We start from the raw sequence: 21,840 nt of genomic DNA, 5'->3' as shown, positions 1-21,840 counted from the left end.
TGTCACTTAGATGTTGACAAGATGTTTTGTTGACTTAGTTACTACTGGTTACAGAGACCAGATGTAAACAGTCCAAAGTTGTTCCCGGGGTAACAATGTTTGTTTAAAAACAGAATTTACAAAAGAGCTTACTGCTATGATAAAGAATAAATAGTAAGTAATACATTTCAAAAACTTTTAATTAAAATTGCTTAGTTAAAATTCATTTGCATGCATTCAAATCAAGATTTATCATACGTTAAAGATAAATATTTTTTGTATCTCCAGCACTACAGTTGAAGTAATTCCCAGTGATTTTCCCCTTTCATTTTGTTCTGAAAAGAGGGCGGAAACAACTAGGTAAGTGTCACTAAATTATTTTCTAAAATTTATGAAATTCTGTCCTTTACCCATTCTGTTAATTTCTAGCATTTTACTATTAGTTTGAAAATCACTATTTCCGAAATTTAATCCATTGTCATGAGTTCATGGTTGCTTATCCATAGATTTATTTCTGAACTGCCTTGGAAGGACTGGGCAGTCCCAGGAAGACTGGGAGTTATTTAAGTACATGGCAGCAGTGCCAGTACTTAATTCCTATCCTAAAGTGGAATGTTTGAAGAAGAAGAATTCCAGATGGAGGAATTTTAAATTGATAAATTGCTAATTATTATAATCTTCCTGGAATTGTGTCTGAAGAGCAGAGATTATTGTCTGTAATGTTGATTTATGAAAGTGTAACTGGAGATATGTGTATAACTACTCAAAAGAATGTCACTACCACTTTGGAGAGCAGGGGATGGGGACATAATAATGATTATTATAATAATAATAATAATAATGACATATCAGATGTAATGGAACTTTATTGTCTCATGTTCCTCTTGTAATTTTATATCTGGGTTTACCAGTGTGCAGCTTCCACAGCTTGACTTTCAAAGCAAACAGACTTTCATACCGTTTATTATTTAAGGATTGCTCACGATAGCTGTTTCAGAGAGTCAGATGATCCCCTCTGAGTAGTCACTTCCTAAGCAGGAACTATTTGTTTCATAGTCTTCAACCATTAGCAAATTACAGTACATCCTAAATGTGCAAATTTCCTTAGAGTAGCTTGTCCCTGCTATTTCAGATTTTGTGTACAGCTCTACAGAACTTTGTATAAATTAGATATCTAAGAAAAAAGTTAAGACGTCTCTGTTTCTCACAGCTAATTTCCCTTTTTATATCTGCAGTGTAGACATCACTGTTTCAGATGATCAGCTTTCTTTCACAGAGGTGTCAGACATTCCTTCAAATGATGCTGGTGTAAAAACAGAGATGATCAATAGAGAAACGACAGCACAACCACCAAACACTTCGGAGGTTGTTGGGCAAATGCTACAAGACGAAATGTTTAAGCTGATTCAGGTGAAAATATAACATTATGAAAAGTATAGGCATATGCCTTCAAACAGAGTTCCCCAATCTTTCCTGGTTGGTGGCCCGGAGTGGGGGGAAGGGGAAATTGGATGGTTTTGTGAGAGGGGTAGGCGCATGCATGCGAGTGTGCCCAAACACCCATTGCTTGCGTGAGTGGTGCTGCAAATGCCCTTGATGCTTGCAGCAATGCTTGCATGAGTGGGGCCACAAGTGCCTGCACAAGTGGAGCCTTCATGCACTGGCCAGCTATTCGCATGGCCCAAGGGCCAATAGCCATGGGCCACTAGTGGGCCACAGTTTGGGGACCCCTGCCTTAGAATGTATTAAATTCATTGAATGGTCTAAGGATGTTTATATGTCTGTAGTATAATTTAAATTCTGTAGTATAAATAATTCATCCATATGTATTTATGGATTACTTATATGGAGATACTCGCAAGACATACATAGAATTCAGAGGCAATTTGCAGTATATGGCAGATGCTGAAGCAGTAAAAAATCGAATACGTAGAAAAGCAATTGAGACTGTCTCTTGACTTTGCCTCTCAATTTGAATCTAATCTCTGCTTCTATGTGTTTGGCATAAAACCTGTTTTGGGAGTCGATCTGTTTGTATGTATCATTCTCTCTACAAACACACAATTTCACCGGTTTTTTTTTTAATGAATAGCTGATGTGGCTTCATTGATGTTGCTAAAGATATGGTATGATCAGTAATTTGCTTTGGTCAAAGAAAACGTTTCAATTTTAATTTGAAGAACTGAAAATTCTTAAGATGGTGTATTTTTAAAAAAATTAAATCCTCATAAATAAAAACAAAATTATCATTTTTTTCCTCCTTAAAATAAGACAATTAGATGCATTGTATAAGGCCGGATGGCGAACCTAGGAGACCAAAGGATTCCAGAACTAATGTTTCTGTAAAATTCAGAACATAGAAAAAGACATTTCTTTGCAGAAGTAGTAAATATTTTGAGTTTGAAATATTTTGAGCTTGAACTGGACTTTTAAACTCTCACCAAAAGTGTTCCAGGGTCATTCCCACCTTATTAGAAATTTTTCAAGTCCAGAAAAGTCTACTTTGAATTCAGAATGCTTCCAGTAAGTTTGAAATAACCAATTGCCTCCAGAAGTTGTGAATGCCCCAACACTGGAAGTCTTTATGTTGGATAGCCATTTGTCTGAAACGGTATAGGGTTTCTTGAGAGACTGCCTCCTGCCAATTACCTCCCTATGACCTATTAGATCACACAGATTAGGCCTCCTCCGAGTTCCATCCGCCAGTCAGTGTCGACTGGCAACTACGCAGAGGAGAGCCTTTTCAGTAGTAGCTCCGACCCTTTGGAACGACCTCCCCGTGGAGATTCGCACCCTCACCACCGTCCAGACCTTCCGCACAGCCCTCAAGACCTGGCTATCCCGTCAGGCCTGGGGATAAAGATTCTAATCCGTCCCCACCCGAATGATGAATGAATGTTGTGTTCTATTTTTACTTATGTATTGTCTCATGTCTTGTCTTGTATTCCCCTCCCCACAAACTGTAAGCGGCCCTGAGTCCCCTCATGAAAAAGGGCGGCCTATAAATAATAAACAAACCAAACCAAACCTAGGCAGGGGGTTGGACTAGAAGACCTACAAGGTCCCTTCCAACTCTGCTATTGTATTGCCTTGTATTAAATATTTTGCCCAATACAGCTCTACTCCTGTATTATGTCTCAGAAATTGGCAGCATCAGCCAACCATGGCCCACTTTAAAAACTAGGCAGGATCAAGCTTGGTTGGTACGTGTTTGGGTATTTTAGCTGATGGCAAAACTGGGAAGACAATTGTTGATGAAACATCCCAGAAGATAATGACAGACGGATTCAGTAATGCTTCCAAGAATAGCACATTTCTGTTAGTTGAGTTTGAAGCCAGAGTTTCTTTATTCTTCAAATAATCTGCTGACTTCATAGAGATTAGAGGTATAGTTGCAAGTAAGCCTATTTGGAACAATCCTATTTACCCTTCTGTTCATTAGATGTACAACTGGAAGTTTGACACAAGTAATTGACTTCTGAATAGTGGAAATGTTTTTACAGATGAGTGAAACACAATGAAAATTCCACAAACATGCTACCCATACTTCAAATATAAGCTAAAACTATGCCTAACATGGCTTTGGAATAAAATATTTGGTATTTATCTGTCTCCTAACTTTACTGCCCTTTAAATTATCTCCTATTCTTAAATTACTGGTCACATTTCCTGAAACTTGATGCAAGGGTCATAACAATGTGATTATTGAAGAAGGATAATATTTTGGCTTTTACCTGTTTTAATATGTTAACTGCATAGTTGTAAATATTTTTGGTAATAGATTTTAGCTAAGACACATTTTTAGTAAATGTATTAATTTCTTATATTCTAGCTACAGCAGATTAACTATCTGAGCCTCATGCAGATAGTTGGATTTGCCAATTTGCCAAATACGTCACAGCAGATACAGCAACCTCAACCCTTCCCATTAGGAAGAAACTGGGCTTCAAGCACGGAAGGGAATAATATCCATCGATCTCCCCCTGTGCAGCCAGCAGGTGATGTTCAAATACCTACTGACCATCAGATACCAACTCTGGAAAACAGCTGGAATGTTGGTCAGAAAAAGAACAGCTCTCAGGAAGAAAAGAACTTACCTGATCAGAACCAGGTGAGTTGCTGAGATTTTTAAAGCTTTAAAACTCATATTCCAGGTTTTTGTTGAATGTGTGTCAGGTTTCTGAAAGATGCTCTAATTGATCATCAAGTAGTACTATAATAATATTTTTTTTTAAAAAAAACTTACATTGTTATCTTTTGCCTTATTAGAGATCTGTGCACATTAATGATCCTTCAGCGTTACGAGAGAGTCAGTCTGTTGGTGCAAAACTGATGCTGCCACTTCAAAGCTCACCTCATCAGAATCCAGCCAGGCCATTCCCTCTGTTGACTGTTTCCCTTAATGCTGAGAAGAAACCAAAGCTTATTCCATTGGCAAAACCCTTAAATAATGCAGAGGGATTTCCTTTGCTTAAGCTAAAAACAAGTTATCAATTTCAGGCACTCAATTTCTGCCCGGTAACCCCCCACAGATCTTCTGGACCATCGTCAGGACCAAGAGAAGCCTGGGGCCTCCCATCTTCTCTGGCACAAAATCCTCCCGGTTTACAGATGTCAGAACCCACAAATGAGACAGGAGCACATCTAAACCTGAACCGTTATGATCAAAATGTTACAAACCAGGCACCAGAGCAGACAAAGCGTTGGGCAGAACAGGTCAAAACAGGGATTTCCAAACAGTTTCCTGTAGATGAATATGGCATAAAGGAAGATTCAGCACCGTTGCAACCCTGCCATGAACGTCTGAGGGCAGAAAAACCATTGGTTGACTATGCAATCAATTCACATCAAGCCTATGGGCCTTTTACTGAAATCCCTTTGTTATATCTGAAGACTAGCCCACAATCCAAATGTTCACTAAGTACATTTACAACAAAAAACACAGATTGCAGAGCATCCCTTGGACAGACAGGATTACCATTGCTTCACTCTAATTTGCCTCCACTAACCAAGGTAATGGTTTTATAAAATACGTGTATTATTTTAGTGTGGATGTCCTAACAGCCCTTTCATTCAAGTTCATAAATGAAGCGTTTCTCAATTTGATTTGCTCCCCAAATATTGAAAGGGAAACTGGGATTTATTTATGATCTCTTCTGTTTTATGAACAGTTTCAGATACCGAAACTCATTCCCCTTCAAGATCTGATTGCCTTTGAACAAAGCCAGCATTCTGTTCAGTACCCACAGTATAAAGATCACCCCAAGCAGATGCAGTTATTGAAAGCTAACATTAAAGTAAATGAACCAAGACAAGTGAGGAGTAACAAGAAAAGGTAAAGACCAAATGTTTAATCCTATGTACCAAAATCTGATCACAATTCTTGCACTAAAGAGAGAAGAACTTTTCTTCTAAAGTAACAAATGCTGCAAATCACGTACCGGTTGGAACGGGGCCAGCAGCGTCCTCATGGACGCACGCAACACGCGCATGCGTTCAAATGCCTCTGCAACACTCCAGCTGCTCCACGGAGTGTCACACAGGTGCTGTACGTGCCATGCGCCTGCGCAGAAGCTCAAAAGCCTTTAAACTCCAGTAAGGAGTTTGGGCAGGCGGGTGGGCCCTCCAGACCACCGGAACGTTATCTGGTGCTCTGGGCTGGCTCCGGTACACGTGTACCTGGGGCTTACCGTCTGCAACCCACCCCTGGTGTAGTTTCTCCATACATTAAGAAAATATTGATTACATTTCTGTGTGACCCGATAGTTGATATAGCTAATTCTATTCTCGTATTGTAGAAAGCGGTGGCTCAATAGGTAAGATGCTGAGCTTGTCGATCAGAAGGTCAGCAGTTCGAATCCCTAGCTCCGCGTAATGGGGTGAGCTCCCGTTACTTGTCCCAGCTTCTGCCAGCCTAGCAGTTTGAAAGCATGTACAAAATGCATGTAGAAAAATAGGGACCACTTTGGTGGGAAGGTAACAGCATTTCATGCGCCTTTGGCGTTGAGTCATGCCACATGACCATGCAGACGTCTTTGGACAGCGCTGGCTCTTCAGCTTTGAAACTGAGATGAGCACTGCCCCCCAGAGCCAGAAACGACTAGCATACATATGCAGGGGAACTTATTCTCGTATTGTCTCACCAGCTTATTATATGTCTAGCACCATCTTCCAATCTTCCAGTCTAAGCAAAATTATCATACTGCTTTGGAAGCCCTATGGCAGATAAATAGGACTCAGTCTGGAGCATTCTGGGAATTTTTCAAACAACCTATTTCTCTATCATCATCACACTAGACAAAAGAGACGTATTGAAAATCGGATCAAGGAGAAGGAAGAAAAAATAAAAGCCATTGTGACTAATCAACAAGATGATTCTTCTGTTCTTCCTGATACTGTAAAGCCAACAAAGGCAAGCCCTAAGGAAATGGTAATTGATAATTATCTCTCTCATATTGTTTGGTTTTAAAGTAAAATATAGAAAAATAACAAGGTAGTAAAAAAATAACAATATAGTAAAATATTGTATGGAAGTGGACTAAGTGATGCACTAGTCCACATTTTTTCTCATTCATTCATTTTCACTCTGGACTTGATTTGTGTTTGCTAATGTTCCAGAAAAAAAACCAACCTCATTTGTCTGTAAAGACAAATTTAATATGGTCAATACATAATAGTTCTACAGCAAAACATTCTATCATCCTTATTTAAGAAAGATGCATCAAATATATCTTGTTAGAATGTAGACTTTCCAAATGAAGAAAACTATTCAGCATGCAGTATATACATTTGAACTTGGCAGCTTCATATATTCCTTTTGCATTGTTTTTGACTGATGATGGGACTCACTGAAGCAGATTAAATACGGTGGAATGATCTGCTATAGAAAATGGTAACTAGGTAACTTCGTTAAGTGAAAAACATACAAGTTGTCCTCCGTTAACAGTCACTCATTCAGCAATTGTTTGAAGCGCTGAATGAGTGCAGGTTATAACCGATTCTTGAAATTCAGCCATTCCAGCATCTCCATGGTCACATGATTGTGATTTGAGTGCTTGGTTCGCATTTATGATTGCAGCAACTTACCATCAAGTTATCACAATTTGTGGTCCTCCATGGCAACTTCCCACAATAAAGTCAATGGGGAAAGCAGTTGGGAAGGTTGGAAGTTGCTTGGGTACATCCTTCCAACTCATATACCTTTCCCGAGCATCCCTTGTTCAGCACCTCTTCTTATTAATTGTTTCAGATTTGATGGTGTGTGTGCATCTGTTTGTATTTTGAATGTTGTGTTTTACTGGTGTTTCTGTATTTTAAATTCTGAATTTGTTTTATTGGTCTGGGACTGTAATTAAATCTTGCTTAATCTTCTTATTCCCTAGCAATAAATACTGGAAAATGCTATTAGTTAGTCATATTAGTATATGACTAACATTAAATCACTTGTATACATTTAATCATACTTGTTCTTCCCTCAGGAATCCCAAACTAAATTAAGTGCTGACCCGTGTGATACCAATTCATTACCGAGTAAGTTTTTTCAGCAAAATTGTCTTGAAAGATTGAATGTTTTTTCCAGGATATCATAGGTTTATGTTGAATGGTGATGGTTACCTATATAGGCTGGGTATGGAATTTCTCACTAGCAGCCCTTAACCTTTGCTCAAATGATTCATGGAAAACTTTCAGAAATCTGTCTATATTTAAGTTATTTTTACTGATAGTGTAATTGCTGGTAAGATGGGTTTTTAAACAGGTTCTGGCTTAGAGTTCTAGTGTTTCAATTGTGCTTATAAGTTTTACTAATATCCCCTTAAAGTATGCTTATTAGAACAGCATTGAGGTCACTGTAGGAGGGAACAGAGTGTTTATTGTTTATGCATGTATTGAATTCATATCCCATTTCTTTTGTCCATGCATCACCCTAATACAGACTATAAAACATAAAAATAAATATGGTACATTGTAATTTAAAGCATAAGTTACATTAAAAATCATCATCATTAGTTAATAATTAGAAAGCTTGTCATCTTCCTGAACATGAGGAGTGGGGGCCAACTAACTCCCTTTGTTGATGGGAAGGAAAAATACTTCCTGTGCTTCTTCAACAAGGAAAAGCAATTCTCACCCTCAACTGATCAGCTAGTTGCTTGGACGGAACAGAGAAATGTAGATTTATTTACTCTTGTAATGAGGATGCATAAAATGTCATCTTAAAACTGGCTGTAATTCCCAGATTTATTGCTGTAGCTCAAGTAATTAAACTCCCTTCACAGGCAGTGGATGGGAAGCGTTTTGAGTGATTTCATAGGACATAAATACAGCCAGGTTTGGGAGGAATTAGCATTGGACAGTAAAGCTTGATTACCTCGTCTCTCTTTTTAATCCATCTCCTTCTCCTCTCTCAGTCTCTCACCCTGCCAAATTGAGCTTTACTGACCTCAACGAGCTTCGGGACAATGGTACGTCAAGACAAGTGTTCTGAGAAGCATCAGAAGGTTTGCTCTTGGATCCCATCTACTTGTTTTCAGAATTAGAAAATTAAGGGGGAAAATGCAGGTGACAAACACAATTGGTAGGCAGACCTGAAGAGGAAAGAAATTAAGCATCGGTACTGTTCTGCTCATATTCTTCATAACCTCCCCTCCCCCCCCCCCCCGAGGTGCGATCCTACCGGTTTAGCAACCGGTTCGCTGAGCGCACATGCGCAGTTCACAGGAAAGCAGCTGGGGTAAAAACCAAGGAAATATAGGTGAATATAGCCCAGGGGCGGGCGGGCAGACCCCCCTGAAGATCAGAGCAAACCAGTTCGTGCTCAGCTGATCTTCGGAGCTACCGATACATAACCCAACCCGGCAAAACCTGTAGAATCCCACTTCTGCCCCCCTCTTCGTCCAAGCAGATAACTAGATTTTGTCCGCTTTCATGCTAAAGTGATGCAATTAGCAATAGCTTATGAAATAGTATTTTTGTTTTTTGAATTGAATAATAATCCTATCTTTCTATTATTTTAGAATCAGATACATATATTTCATCAGCGGCGCTACATTACCTGGCTTCTGTAGGAAAAAAGACTGCAGAGCTTCAGGACGCCAGCACAAATACAGAGACTGGTAAAACTCTTGCAAGAAATTATTGTGACTGTTTTCTTAAAGCTTTGATAATGAAATGGTTTCCCGCGAACATAATTTGCGTTCTCTAAGAGCACCAATGTATGTCCATTTTCTCAAATAACATTGACTGGTAGGGTTGTGTAGAAAGATTGCAAAGTAACAATTGTGTAAGATTAATGCCCATTCAAACACTTTCATTTCTGCATTTCAAATTTGTTCTGTCCTGAAAAACTATCTAACCTTTCACTCCTGAATAAGCGCCTTTATAATAATTTAGCAGGATACATTCTCCTCTTGATTTATCTTGATCTTATTTTTTTCTCATGGCAATAAAGTTCTGAAATCATCTCAGAATATACAAACTGTATCAGAAGAATTAATTGATGAATCTGTTGGGAATCAATCAGTCACTTCTGCTTCTGTGTCTGTACCAGGTGTGTTTTCTTTCAAATTATTTTTGAAAAAGCACAAAAAATCTGTGTTTCAGAAATAAACAAATATTATGGTGGTCTCCAGAGTTTCAAGACCTGAGTTATGAGCCTTTTGCTGACATTAAAGGACAAAAATAAATTTTTATTGAGTTTTATTCTCTCGTTACTATTCTTTGCAAAGCTACCCCCGGGGTGAATTAAAGAGGGGCTGAAGGAAACTGTATAGGAATTATAAGAAACATGGAGCCATAAAATTAAGTAATGCGAAAAATGACGAGATATTGTGAGAGTTCAGAAATTTTGCAATTGACAAACATTTAGCAATTTAGATTAAAATGCCAAAACTTCACAATATCACATGAGACCTTGGTGTTGAGATTTTTCTTTTAAAATGTTTATTTTGTGAAGTCTACTGCCTGAGAAATTCCCAACTGCTGTTATATGGGGAACTGATTAAAACAACCTTCCTGTCTGGGAGCAGGAGATATTTCTAAATAGTCATCAAAGGCAGATAGATCATCCATTCAAGAAACAAGCGGGTCTAAATTGATTTTTTGTGTGACTTTAAATTTATCCAGAAGATACTCAAAATTCTTATAAAATCTAATTATTCCCAGAAGTATCTCTGGTGTATGAAAAATAGAACGTTTCTCTACTAACGTTTTCTGACTATATATGTTTTTTCTCATTAATCAAGTTGAAAAATCACATCAGGATGTTATAACAGACTCAGAACAAATAATTGGTGAAACTAATAAAAACCAGCCAATCATTTCTGCTTCCGCTTCTGCTTCTGCTTCTGCTTCTGAACCAGGTGTGCATTCTGCTTATCTACTCTGAAAAATACATCACCAAATTTCACTGTCTTTAAATTTTAAAAGATAGACATTATATACTAGTTTTTATAATATTATGTAAAGGAATATTTTATTTTATCTAATGAATGTGGGGCTACTGTTTTTATTACTATTATATAATGCTGTCATTAATTTAGATGTTACTGTTCTCTTAGCTGCATAACTTGTGATTGTTGTACAAAATATAGAGTTCTTCAAAATTAATATTAAATTTTTAATGACAGGTGTGCATACAAATTTAGTGTATCCAAAGCATGCTTAGTATTGTTTGTTTTATTCCTGCAGTTTAAAACTTAAAATATATGTTCAGAGTTTTCTTCCACTTGTAGACATAAACAGAATACCGACAGTTGTTATCTTTATTAAAGGTTAAAATCAGAATGATAAACTTTTTAATAGTTGAAAGGTAAATGTTCCCCTCGCACATATGTGCTAGTCATTCCCAACTTATCTCCATTTCAAAGCCGAAGAGCTAGCGCTGTCCAAAGATGTCTCCGTGGTCATGTGGCCGCCATGACTAAACGGTGAAGGTGCACAGAACACTATTACCTTCCCACCGGGAATGGGTTCCAGCCGGTACTACTGCCGGTTCACTCGTGTGCGCGCTTTGCATGCAAACATGCTTGATCCACGCTGCATGTGCATGCACAGTACAATTAAAATCGTTCTGCGCATGTGCAGAACTAAAAAACAAGATGGTGGTGCCAATGGCACTGACCGGGGAACCAGTTCAGGGATGTGGCAGGCCTGGGTCGCTGCCAGTTCCAGCGACCCAGGCCACCAAACCACTACTGGTTTGGCCAAACCAATCCAAACCGGTAGGAATCCACCACTGCTTCCCACAAAGGTGTTCTCTATTTTTTTTCTACTTGCTTTTTTACATGCTTTTGAACTGCTAGGTTGGCAGAAGCTGGGACAAATAACAGGAACTCAACACGGTTATGCTGCGCTAGGGATTTGAACTGCCGACCTTTCTGATCGACAAGCTCAACGTCTTAGCCACTGAGCCACTACATCCATTTTGATAGTTGTAATCATACCCAAATCCTTTTTGTAAGGAGGGTGAAGGTCACCATGGATGAAACAAGGAAGCAGCTACCCAAACCCAAGATTTTCTAGTTTTTTTTTTTTTCCAAGTGAGGCTCATTTGTTTTTAAGTAAATTTAGCTTAAGGCTCCCATCACAGTGGGTTTTATTTCTTGTATGTACCTGTATTTCCAACATCTAAATGATAATTAAACCAAGCCATAAACTTTAAACCACAATAAGATGCTTCAAAGGCCTTAACAAAACACATGACTTTAGAAGTAAGCTTGCTTACACTTTATTTGGCTGTCAAAAAAAGGCCCTTGCTCTGCAATTACATTTTTAGCATTTCAGGAGTCATGGCCATGCTGTTCATCTTTCCAAGTAGTCTTTTTCAGCTCTCTGAGTTGCATCTGAACCTTGGGTGACTTTTAACCATATTTTCTTCTTCTTTAGAACTGTTGCCTTCTTGCGTTCCTCAGACTTTGCCGCCGGAGTTGTATTTCAACTTTAAGTCAGCCAGCGCAACGACAGAGACACCTTTGCCATCTTCATCTGATTTGGTCAGTCTCCTGAAAATGCAGCCATCTGTCTAAACCAGAGGTGTCAAACTCAAGGCCCGGGGCCCAGATCCAGCCTGTGGGGTGCTTAGATCTGGCCCGCGCGGCCTCCCTGGAAATAGCAAAGGACTGGCCCACAGTGCCTCTGTCACCAAAAAAGGGCTCCCAAACTCCATTTTCGTGGCAGAGGTTTGCAGGAGGCCGTCCCAACCGAAAACGGAGATTGGGAGCCCGTTTTCCCTGGCAGAATGCTTGGGTCACCATAGGCACCCTCGACACAAGTGATATCGAGCTGGCCATGCCCACCCTAGCCAATGCCCAACCCTGGTCCTGTGAGGTCAAACCCGACCCTTATGCGGCCCTCAATGAAATCGAGTTTGACACCCCTGGTCTAAACTATTCAATAAATTTGTCAGTTACAGGAGGGGAGAGGTTCAGTTCTTCAACAAAGTTTTATAAATATTTCATAGTTTAACATGTTTGCTACTTACAGTTTGGTTTGTTGATTTGTTTTAATATATGGTGTAGGCTGAACAGAGATATATCAGTGTGACCGATATAGAGTCTGGTGATCTTCTCAAGAATTTGCCAGTTAAATCTGCGCCCACTGCACAGCCTATTGTCACGCAACCTGTGAAGTCTGAATTCCCAGCTTCTACAAAGCTGTATTATCCAGCAGTCTCTTTTGCCAGTGTATTACCACTGGATGAATTTGAGCGACAAGGTAAACATCTACAATTTTTGTTTCGTAATAATTTGCTTTTAAAATGTACTTATCGGTATCTCTCTAGACTGAGAGCTTGGTGGCACTTTGTGAGTACACTTTGAAATTTTGTAGATAAATAAAACTTTATTGTGACTTTCAATTAAACCCTTTGCAGGTAGTCCTCAACTTATGTCCACAATTGAGCTCAAAATTTCTGTTGTTAAGTGAGTTTTGCCCCCTTTTACAACCTTTCTTGCCACAGTTGTTAAGTGAATCACTGCAGTTGATTAATTAGTAACCTGGTTGTTAAGTAAATATGGCTTCCCCATTGACTTTGCTTGTCAGAAGGTCACAGAGCAACAGTCACAAAGATGAATCAGATGCCAATCCTCTGAATTTTGATCACATGATCATGGGGATGCTGCAAAAGTTGTAACTGAAAAAGGTCAGATGTCACTTTTTCAGCGCTTTTGTAACTTTGAATGGTCACTAACCGAACTGTTGTATGTTGAAAACTACCTGTAGTCCTCTGCATTTGGAAATATCTTGCGCTTTTTTTGTCTTTGATCGAAAGACAAGAGTCCCGAAATGGAATTATCTCTACTACCACCAAGTGTAACAGAGGAGGAAAATGCTGGCGATCCTCTTACGTCGAGTCTCCTTCATGAAGATTTTTCCAGTATTTACGCGGGGCAAAAGATCAGCAGAGAGCATTTTTCTGGAAAACTACAAGAAATGGATAGACAACTATCGTACTTACAAAATTTGACAGAAAGAATGGAGAAAGAATATAGCACTACTAAATTGGTATATTTTACTTAATGTTTTTATTTTAAATCCTTCTCTCCTTGGTAACAGGTTCAAGGGTGGATTGAAAAAATTTAACCAATTCTCTGCCCGGTTGCTGGGTGGGCATGGCAATGGGGCGCATGGCCTACTCAGCCTGCTGCACCACGATAGTGTGTGTGTGTTAGTCCTTCCGAGGCTCCGGAGGCTTTCCTCAAGCTTCCGGGACGGTGAAAAAGGGCTCCGGAGGCTGGAAACAGACCCATTTCCTGACTTCTGGAACTTCCAGGAGGCCTGTTTTTCTGCCTCCCAGAGCCTCTTTGTGGGTCCTGGACTTACCTGGCATGATGAATGGGCTGCATGGAGACTCCTGGGAGGGGTGGGGTGGGGCCAGTCAATCCTTCCAACTACTGGTTCAGTGAACCAGATGTAAAATTAGCATCCAGTTCGCCCATACAGGACAGATGAAGCATAAGGGTGGCTGAATCCCACCCCTGAATAGGGTATTTGTTTAAATAGATTGTAATTGTATGTACTTTCAACTGGAGGAGAAAGCACATGTCTTTGATATGATACAGGATTTCTGGCTGGTAGTGAGTTGCTTAGAAAACTGTGTGAAAGTTAGGGATGTAAATGAATTTACTGTGATTGAAGAAAATAGTTCATTGATCAGTAATCAATTTAATTTTAATTTATTTTAATGGGGGGGGGAAATTAAATGCAAACCAATATGTAAAGTGTAGAATTTTATTACTACTTTCATTGTGAGGATAGATATTGGCAAAAATAATAAACTGCAATAAACTCAGTGTTAAAAACGTAGATGTACTTTCCAATTTATAAAAGAAACTTCTGCAGGTGTGAACAAAAATCTACAAAGGAGAGATTTTTTAAAAATATTAACAGTTGTATTTTTTTCAGTGTATTTGGGTTAACCTTAGACTTGTGTATTAATTGAAATGGAAAAGAGATGCTCAGAAAAAGACATAAATTGTAATATTTATTATATGCAGATGTAGGTGAGAAAGCTGCATGTCACAAGTGTCTCTTTTTTACAGTTTGGGGAAACCTCAAAATATGTCAGTGTGATACCTGAGCAAGAAGAAGATGACATATTGTTCTTTGCACCAGGTGTTCAGCTTTGCAAAGCAGGTGAGTTTACTAAGTGAGAGTTGGGTTGAAGATATTATGACTATATGGCAGTTTGATATGGAAGGGAATAGGTGATTCAGAATATATCTCCCTTTACATAATAGGAACACATAGATGAGATTTGGTAGCTATATAGGGAAGAAGAGAAGTCTGGTCTTAGGTTACAATGGGGATCAGGATTTCCGTCACTAAACAATGCAGTCATAAATCACAATGTCATTTGACTGCATTGCTTATTAAAGGCAATTTAATAAGCAGTACCGGTTCCTAACATAACCCAAGGATGAGGTGGGTTCTTAAGTTCACATGATTGCAATTTATGATTTTCTGCAGGATTCCCCATGGATTTTGCTTGTGGAAATAAGCAGGGAATGTCAGAAATCATGATCATGTGACTGCCTTTTTACAATCAGTCACCTGATTGTGATCAAGTGACAGTAGGGATGTTGCAGCAGATGGAACTCTCAGGACCAGTCCTAAGAACTATTTGTTCAGCACCATCATTCCTTTGAACAGTAACTGAACAAATGGTCATAATCCTAGGACAGATTTTAAAGATCAAAGCCAGACTGGAACTGAATTTGGACATTTGCTATGGAAACGGATTAATTCTGGTTATAATGTTACTTAGTCTTCCAACTCCAACCAGCAGTCTTATAACTCTGTTGTAGATCACAAATATTTGGGAAGCTACCAATGGAAGATAAGTGACTGATTGACATAACGACTGCAGTTTCATCTTGAGTGACTGATTCACATTACGGCTGCAGTTGATAAGAGTTGTTATGCTACTGAAATCTCTTGGTTTTTTTAAGTGATGCTATGGTATCAATAAGCATGTCCTGAGTTTTAAAGGATTATCACTCCTTTACTGCCCATCAACCCAAGTGCCATAACAAATCTGCACTCAATTCTTTGTTGTATTTGCTGTAAGAGAGGAACATAGCTTTTATCCTGAACATCGCATAACTTTTTATATGATCTTCCTTTTAACTTTGGTTTCACTCTGTTCTTCTGTTCAACTAGAACGTTATTCAACCCGTGTAAGAGTGGAGAATTTTACAGATGAAAAAGACTTCTTAGAAGCAGAATCTTCCCCAAAGGATTTCATTGCCTTAAAAACACCTTCTGTTTCACCTTCAGGATCAGCTGCTAATCATCCCAGGGTCAACGAGTTGTTTGCTGGTATTACTCTTTCTTGTTTTTTGCATTTTATTGGGTAATTTTGTAAACCATCTTTTTAGTTGTTTATAGAATATGTTGGGACGCTGTGGTTCAGTGGTTGAAATTGAAATTGAAATTTAATAGATTTGTATGCCGCCCAATCCCGTAGGACTCTGAGGTTAAGATGCTGAGCTTGTCGATCAGAAAGGTCAACAGTTCAGTGGTTCGAATCCCTAGTGCCGCATAACAGAGTGAGCTCCCGTTACTTGTCCCAGCTTCTGCCAATCTAGCAGTTTGAAAGCAGATAAAAAATGCAAGTAGAAAAATAGGGACCACTTTGATGGGAAGGTAACAGCGTTCTGTGCGCCTTTGGCCTTTAGTCATGCCAGCCACATGACCACGCAGACGTCTTCGGACAGCGATGGCTCTTCGGCTTTGAAACTGAGATGAGCCACGCCCCCTAGAGTCGGGAATGACTAGCACATATGTGCGAGAAGAACCTTTACCTTAGAATATGTTATTTGCTAGTAGCATATCCATATTTTTACATTAAATTCAATCAGAATAGAACTGGAAGGGACCTTTGAGCTTTTATCGCATAAGGAAGTCTCTGTCACTCACCCATAACATTCTTATGAAAGGAAATATTATTTTAAATGATTAATATTTTAAGTAATTTTATTAATAAACCAAGCTAAAAGTTGGTTTATTTTTATTAACCTTAAAAGTTAGTGATGATTTTTGTTTTTGTTTTTATAGATATTAGTTTTAAAATGGAAGAACAATATGAGAGGTATGTATGAGAAAATATTTCAGAAGCATTTACTGGAGTCATATTGGGAGATGTTCCTACCACTTTGTTATCAGTATACCAGTTTTGAAAATAGATTCTGTCTTCTATTTAATGGCAGATTTCAAAAATATAGGAAGAAGTTCTTTTATAGTGATTATAGAGCATTTACTAAAGTTTTTGTTGAAGAGCCAAACAATCACTCATTCAGCAACCATTCATAGATAACGATAAAACTGAACGAGGGGGACTTATAATCAGTTCAGAAATTCCAGTCATCACTGCTTTCCTGGGGTCATCAGATCACGATCTGGATGTTCAGTGCACAAGTCCTGATTTTGGTGTTGCAGCAAGCCATGGTCATGTCATAATTTCTAACGTTTTTTTCCAACTTTCCACAATCAAAAGCAATGGACAAGCTGGTAGGAAATCAGAAATCACTCCCACATTTTTTCCACCCACTGGCACATTGGACGCCTGCCTGCAGCAGCCCTTATGCTTCTTCTGGCCTGTATGGCCTGCTGACTCTGTCCCACTGCCACTTCCCTAGCGAGGCCTAGCGAGCTCCTTTTGGCAGATCGGGTTCTGCTGCCCTGTCAAGTTCACCGTGTCTATCCCAGGGTTGTGCCTTTGCCTAGTCCCCAATCCCAGGTCAGCAGTGGGAGGAAGAAGATGGCAATGTCAGGGAGGGGGGTGTCGAGTAGCCCACAATAACATGCAGGGCGGCTGAAAAGACAGAAGAAAGAGACATGTGGGGGAGCTGGAGTCCACGCTGTGGTTGTACATGCAGGCTGGTTGCCAAGAAAATTCTGATCATGTGACTGATGGGACGCTGTAACAGCTGTAACATCCATTTGTTCAGTGCCTTGTAAGTTCAAGAAATTGCTGAATGAACAGACACTAAGCAAGAATGACCTGCAGTGTGAGAAAATGATTAAAATCCATCTTTTGCTTGTATATTCATGGCATCCTTATATTCCAGTTATTGTTTTGTGTAAAGGTTTAGAAGTGTCATTGTGATATTATTTGATCTCTGTGTATATTTTTAAAAGTAGCTTTCCTGCTTGCAGCAATTTAATTGGGTTTTTTTTTTCCTATAGATGTTCAGACGATTGCCTTCAAATCACTGGCTTCAGTGATGTTTTGGACATCATTAATGATCTTATAGTGGAGAATGGGGTTTCTCCTTTAGAGCTGGGCCTTTCAGAAATCCAAGCTAAAAAAATAGCCAGGTAGTGTTACGTTGATACTTTTAATAACTTTGATCTACATATGTTAGGTTGTATGATGCACCCAGGTGTATAGACATGATAAACAGTAGTTGCTTTTGGATAGGGCAAAAAACAGGAAGTTGATGTATTTACTATCTGTAGTCATTCTTGTTATATACACATGAAGAAACCAACTTCGTTGTAGATGCACCGATCTTGATGCATAGAGAGTCACTGTTCAACTTTAATTGTGTAATGGCAACTACTAGTGGCTGGTGATTCTGATCAGGGATGCTCACCTCATGTGCCTCCAATGACAGACTATGAATGAATCAATATCCATAGGAAGATGGAATTGCTAGTTTCCATACCTAGGATTTCCACCAGTCAATTAAATAATTGGGACTAGTGGTTATCTCCAAATCAGGGATGTCAAACTCATGGACCGCGGGCCGGATGCATCACGCCCTGGCCGCACCCACAGCCAGTTTAGCGAAGGGGAAGAAAGTCACATGACACTGTCGTCAGTTTGACACCCCTGCTCTAAATAACAACAGAAAAAGGGGAAAACAACACTTTATGTATGATTAGCAGCCATACTTTTTTTCCTGTAAATTTCAGCAGTTTGTAATATTTTTACTTTGACTTGGTCCCCCCCCCCCTTACTTTAAATAACAATGGCCTTTGCAATTTCTGGCTGTTATTACAAATTCACAAATAGTTTATTTCCACTATATGATTCTGGAGTCATTAAATATTTGGTAGCAAAAGATGCTCTATTCCTATCTTAGTTAAGAATCATGATGTAAGACAATAATGTCATCGACTCTGACTTTGTTATTTCAGTCTTTCAAATAAACCACATAAACAGACTTATAAAGCTGAGAAGGATAAAAAAGAGTTACATGCTTGGATGAAAAGAAAACGAAAAGAGAGGCTTGCTGAATATATGCAAACTCTGTCTGAAAAACGGGCAAAAGAGCACAATCCATTCCATTTGAGAAAGATGGTAAGGCTATTTGTGTTGAATTGTTAAAAGTAGATTAAAAGGAGAAATTTTATCAATATGAATCTCTCTGTTCTAAAATTGTATTTTTAAATCTGGATGGCCACCTCTTCAAAAAGATGACATATCGATTATCAAATCAAATGTGAAAAGAAACATGAAGATGAATAATAGTAACAATTCTAGAACATGAATTTACCCACTGTAAGTTCCTTTAAAAAAATTGCATTTTTACAAGCTTTCAAACTGCTAGGTTGGCAGAAGCTGGGACAAGTAACGGGAGCTCATTCCGTTAAGTGGCACTAGGGATTCAACAAGCTCAATGTCTTAGCCACTGAGCCACGCGTCCCTGGAACCTTGTCCTTAGAAGCCTAAGTGAGAGTAATTCAACATTTCTCTAGGTCTCAATCTTTGACAGCATGATTCAGAGGGAATGGCCATTGTCCAGGAAGAACAGGTTCTGCCAGGAGACTTTAGACTGCTAAAATCTTTATGAAGTTTTAAAATCTCTGCAAGACCATGATGGAAAATTCTTCTGCATGAAACAATAACATCAAACAGCTAGAAATTGTCATCTCTAAGGACAAGGAAAACTTTAAAAAAATAATCTTGATGGTTAAAAATAATCTTGATGTGAGCTTGAAAAGTGAGCTTTTCTTTAGGAGTCAAATATTTATTTCAGTCATCGTCTAACATAAAGTACAATCAAGAAAAATTACATCCGTTTAATAATAACATCTTCTCTTATAAGAGATATACAATGACTAAAAGCTAGGATTACTAACCCAGTATTATAATTCTAAAACATTCAAATCTCTCTGTAAACATATCTTAATATTAATGTTAAGGGTTTGCACCAAAGGAAAAGGGACTCAGAAGGCTGAAAAAGGGGATTTAAAAAATAGAGAAATTTAAAGAATTATTTTCCTGTAAAATTACTCAGACCTAGTACTCTTACTTGTTTCAAATGTTAATTGTTACAGAGTAAAATCTAGCAATGTATGTAATAAACAGTAAGCATTTCATCAGTAAATATTAAATAATATTAAACTCTCTCAGTTCTCAATTAGAATAGTTAATGTTACAGACCAGATAACTGATATACATATCTGTTTGCATTTTTTGTATAGCCCCTTGGACTGTCAACACGAGAGATTAAATTACAACAGAAAAAGAAAAAGGAGAAAGATAAGTATGTTATTTCTAGACTTTTAATCCACTGTATGTGGCAATTGAGCTATTAAGTGTAAATTGTCTACATCTCATCCTATATCTTTCACTGGTCTGTCAAATTTTATGAATGAAATAATTCTAGGATAAGGCATTTGAATTATGTGCCCCAGGGATAAGATGAAAGAAAATTTTGGGAACATTTTGAGTAGAACTATTAAAACCCAGTTGAAAGAGAAACTTTGTGTTGGGAACACTATAAAACTATTATGTTGTATTCATTCTGTGGGTAAATTTATTCTTCTATAGACTTGAATCTTTTGGGAATTCCAAATTCCATATTGTTTGGCATGTTTCTACATTTTAAGAGAACGTACATCACTGATGCAAACCTGATGAAGATGGACCCAAACTTTTCTACAGATTTTCCTCAGCAACTTTCATTGTTACTAAAGTATTTGACATTTTTGGTTCTCTTGTCTCTGAACTTCTTCATTATATGAAAGTAGAACAGACAAAATCAAAATAATGTCTCTTTCCTACAGATTACAGGTAGTCCTTGACTTATGACCATTGTTGAGCTAAAAATTTCTGTTGCTAAGTAAGACAGTTGTTAAATGAATTTTGTCCCATTTTACGACCTTTCTTGCCACAGTTGTGTTAATTAGTAACAGTTTTTAAGTGAACCCCATTGACTTGGTTTTGCACTGCAACCATCATAAATATGAACCAATTGCCAAGCATCTAATTAATCACATGACCATGGGAAGCTGCAACAGTCATAACTATGAAAAATGGTCATCAGTCACTTTTTTCAGTGATGTTGTAAAGTTGAACGGTCACTGAATTAGCTGTTGTAAATCAAGGACTACCTGTACTTCTACTAGTATGTTTTTCTTGTATATAAAATATTTTTATGTGTCTCCTTTTCTCCCCAGTAGTGACAAACTTACATTGCTTTTAAATAACCTAGAAGGGATGTTTGTTTAAAATGTATATATCTGCAATTGTTGAGTAGCTAGTACTTAAACTGGGTCATTTGCTTTCTCTGAAGGGTCTTGCTAGCTGAACATCATAACTTAAGAGTCAACGAAGCTCTCAGTCTGATGCATGACTTGCTGTCTGACACTGCGCAGCTCCCTTCCAGTCAATATAAACCATCATCTGGAAGAAAATCAACTTATGATTTTAAGCAGCCGCGCATCGCTTCTGCTGGAGGGTAACTTATTGCAAAGTAGTACTGATATTAATTTTCTTGCTTCATTCTCAGATTTACCAATGTGACAATCCTATGCAAGGCTTCTGAACACAGTTGCTCTTACTCCTGGAAAAAAAGTATTGCCAAATTAGAGCACTAATTTTAACTTTTAACTTCACAGTAGTCCAGTATCATAGCAATGGCAATGTACTGAGGGATGGTTGACACACTTATTTTGGGTGTTCTGTTTCAAAATTGCTGGCACGCAGGTGCAGACACAGTATTCCAAAGTTGAAATATTTACCACAGTTTTAAGAAGTGAGCAGTCAACAGGAAAGTACCCCGTTTCCCCGATAATAAGACCCAACCGGAAATTAAACCCTAGCATGATTTTTCAGGATGCTCATAATATAAGCCATACCCCAAAAATAAGCCCCACTTAAGATCATCAGCCAGACGGACGCAATTAGTAGTGTATTTCCCCCAAAATAAGACCTAACTGGAAAATAAGCCCTAATGCATCTTTTGGAGCAAAAAATAATATAAGACTCAGTTTTATTTTCGGGAAAACACGGTAATTCAAATGCCTAGCAGAGAATGGTTGCCTGAAAAATGCCGGTACAGTCCAAAGAGTAGTAGAATAGTCCCAATACATTCCAAGAGTCAGAGAAAGCAAATTAGGTAGTCAGGC

The 21,840-nt window shown here is 38.4% G+C and overlaps 1 protein-coding gene across 1 annotated transcript in view; it reads left to right on the top strand.

Moving 5' to 3' along the window:
* The window catches only part of CPLANE1 (ciliogenesis and planar polarity effector complex subunit 1), a 63,845-nt gene that overhangs the window by 37,474 nt on the left and 4,531 nt on the right, over window positions 1–21,840 (top strand). Inside the window, exons 30-49 of the mRNA XM_087715426.1 lie at window positions 268–339; window positions 1,215–1,389; window positions 3,812–4,090; window positions 4,249–4,992; window positions 5,151–5,314; window positions 6,277–6,391; window positions 7,458–7,509; window positions 8,388–8,441; window positions 8,994–9,092; window positions 9,428–9,526; window positions 11,863–11,969; window positions 12,495–12,690; window positions 13,247–13,479; window positions 14,517–14,610; window positions 15,637–15,795; window positions 16,534–16,567; window positions 17,665–17,796; window positions 18,622–18,784; window positions 19,912–19,973; window positions 21,006–21,170. Of these exons, the coding sequence (XP_087571552.1) occupies window positions 268–339; window positions 1,215–1,389; window positions 3,812–4,090; window positions 4,249–4,992; window positions 5,151–5,314; window positions 6,277–6,391; window positions 7,458–7,509; window positions 8,388–8,441; window positions 8,994–9,092; window positions 9,428–9,526; window positions 11,863–11,969; window positions 12,495–12,690; window positions 13,247–13,479; window positions 14,517–14,610; window positions 15,637–15,795; window positions 16,534–16,567; window positions 17,665–17,796; window positions 18,622–18,784; window positions 19,912–19,973; window positions 21,006–21,170 (3,198 nt within the window). The remainder of the gene's footprint in view (window positions 1–267; window positions 340–1,214; window positions 1,390–3,811; window positions 4,091–4,248; window positions 4,993–5,150; window positions 5,315–6,276; window positions 6,392–7,457; window positions 7,510–8,387; window positions 8,442–8,993; window positions 9,093–9,427; window positions 9,527–11,862; window positions 11,970–12,494; window positions 12,691–13,246; window positions 13,480–14,516; window positions 14,611–15,636; window positions 15,796–16,533; window positions 16,568–17,664; window positions 17,797–18,621; window positions 18,785–19,911; window positions 19,974–21,005; window positions 21,171–21,840) is intronic.

Source organism: Thamnophis sirtalis, unplaced genomic scaffold (assembly GCF_051295495.1).
Source record: "Thamnophis sirtalis isolate CommonGarterSnake01/CBP01778 unplaced genomic scaffold, rThaSir2_p1.2 scaffold_5, whole genome shotgun sequence".
Lineage (NCBI taxonomy): Eukaryota > Metazoa > Chordata > Lepidosauria > Squamata > Natricidae > Thamnophis > Thamnophis sirtalis.
Note: the sequence above shows the minus strand (reverse complement) of the source record. Positions and strands in the feature narration are given on the sequence as shown.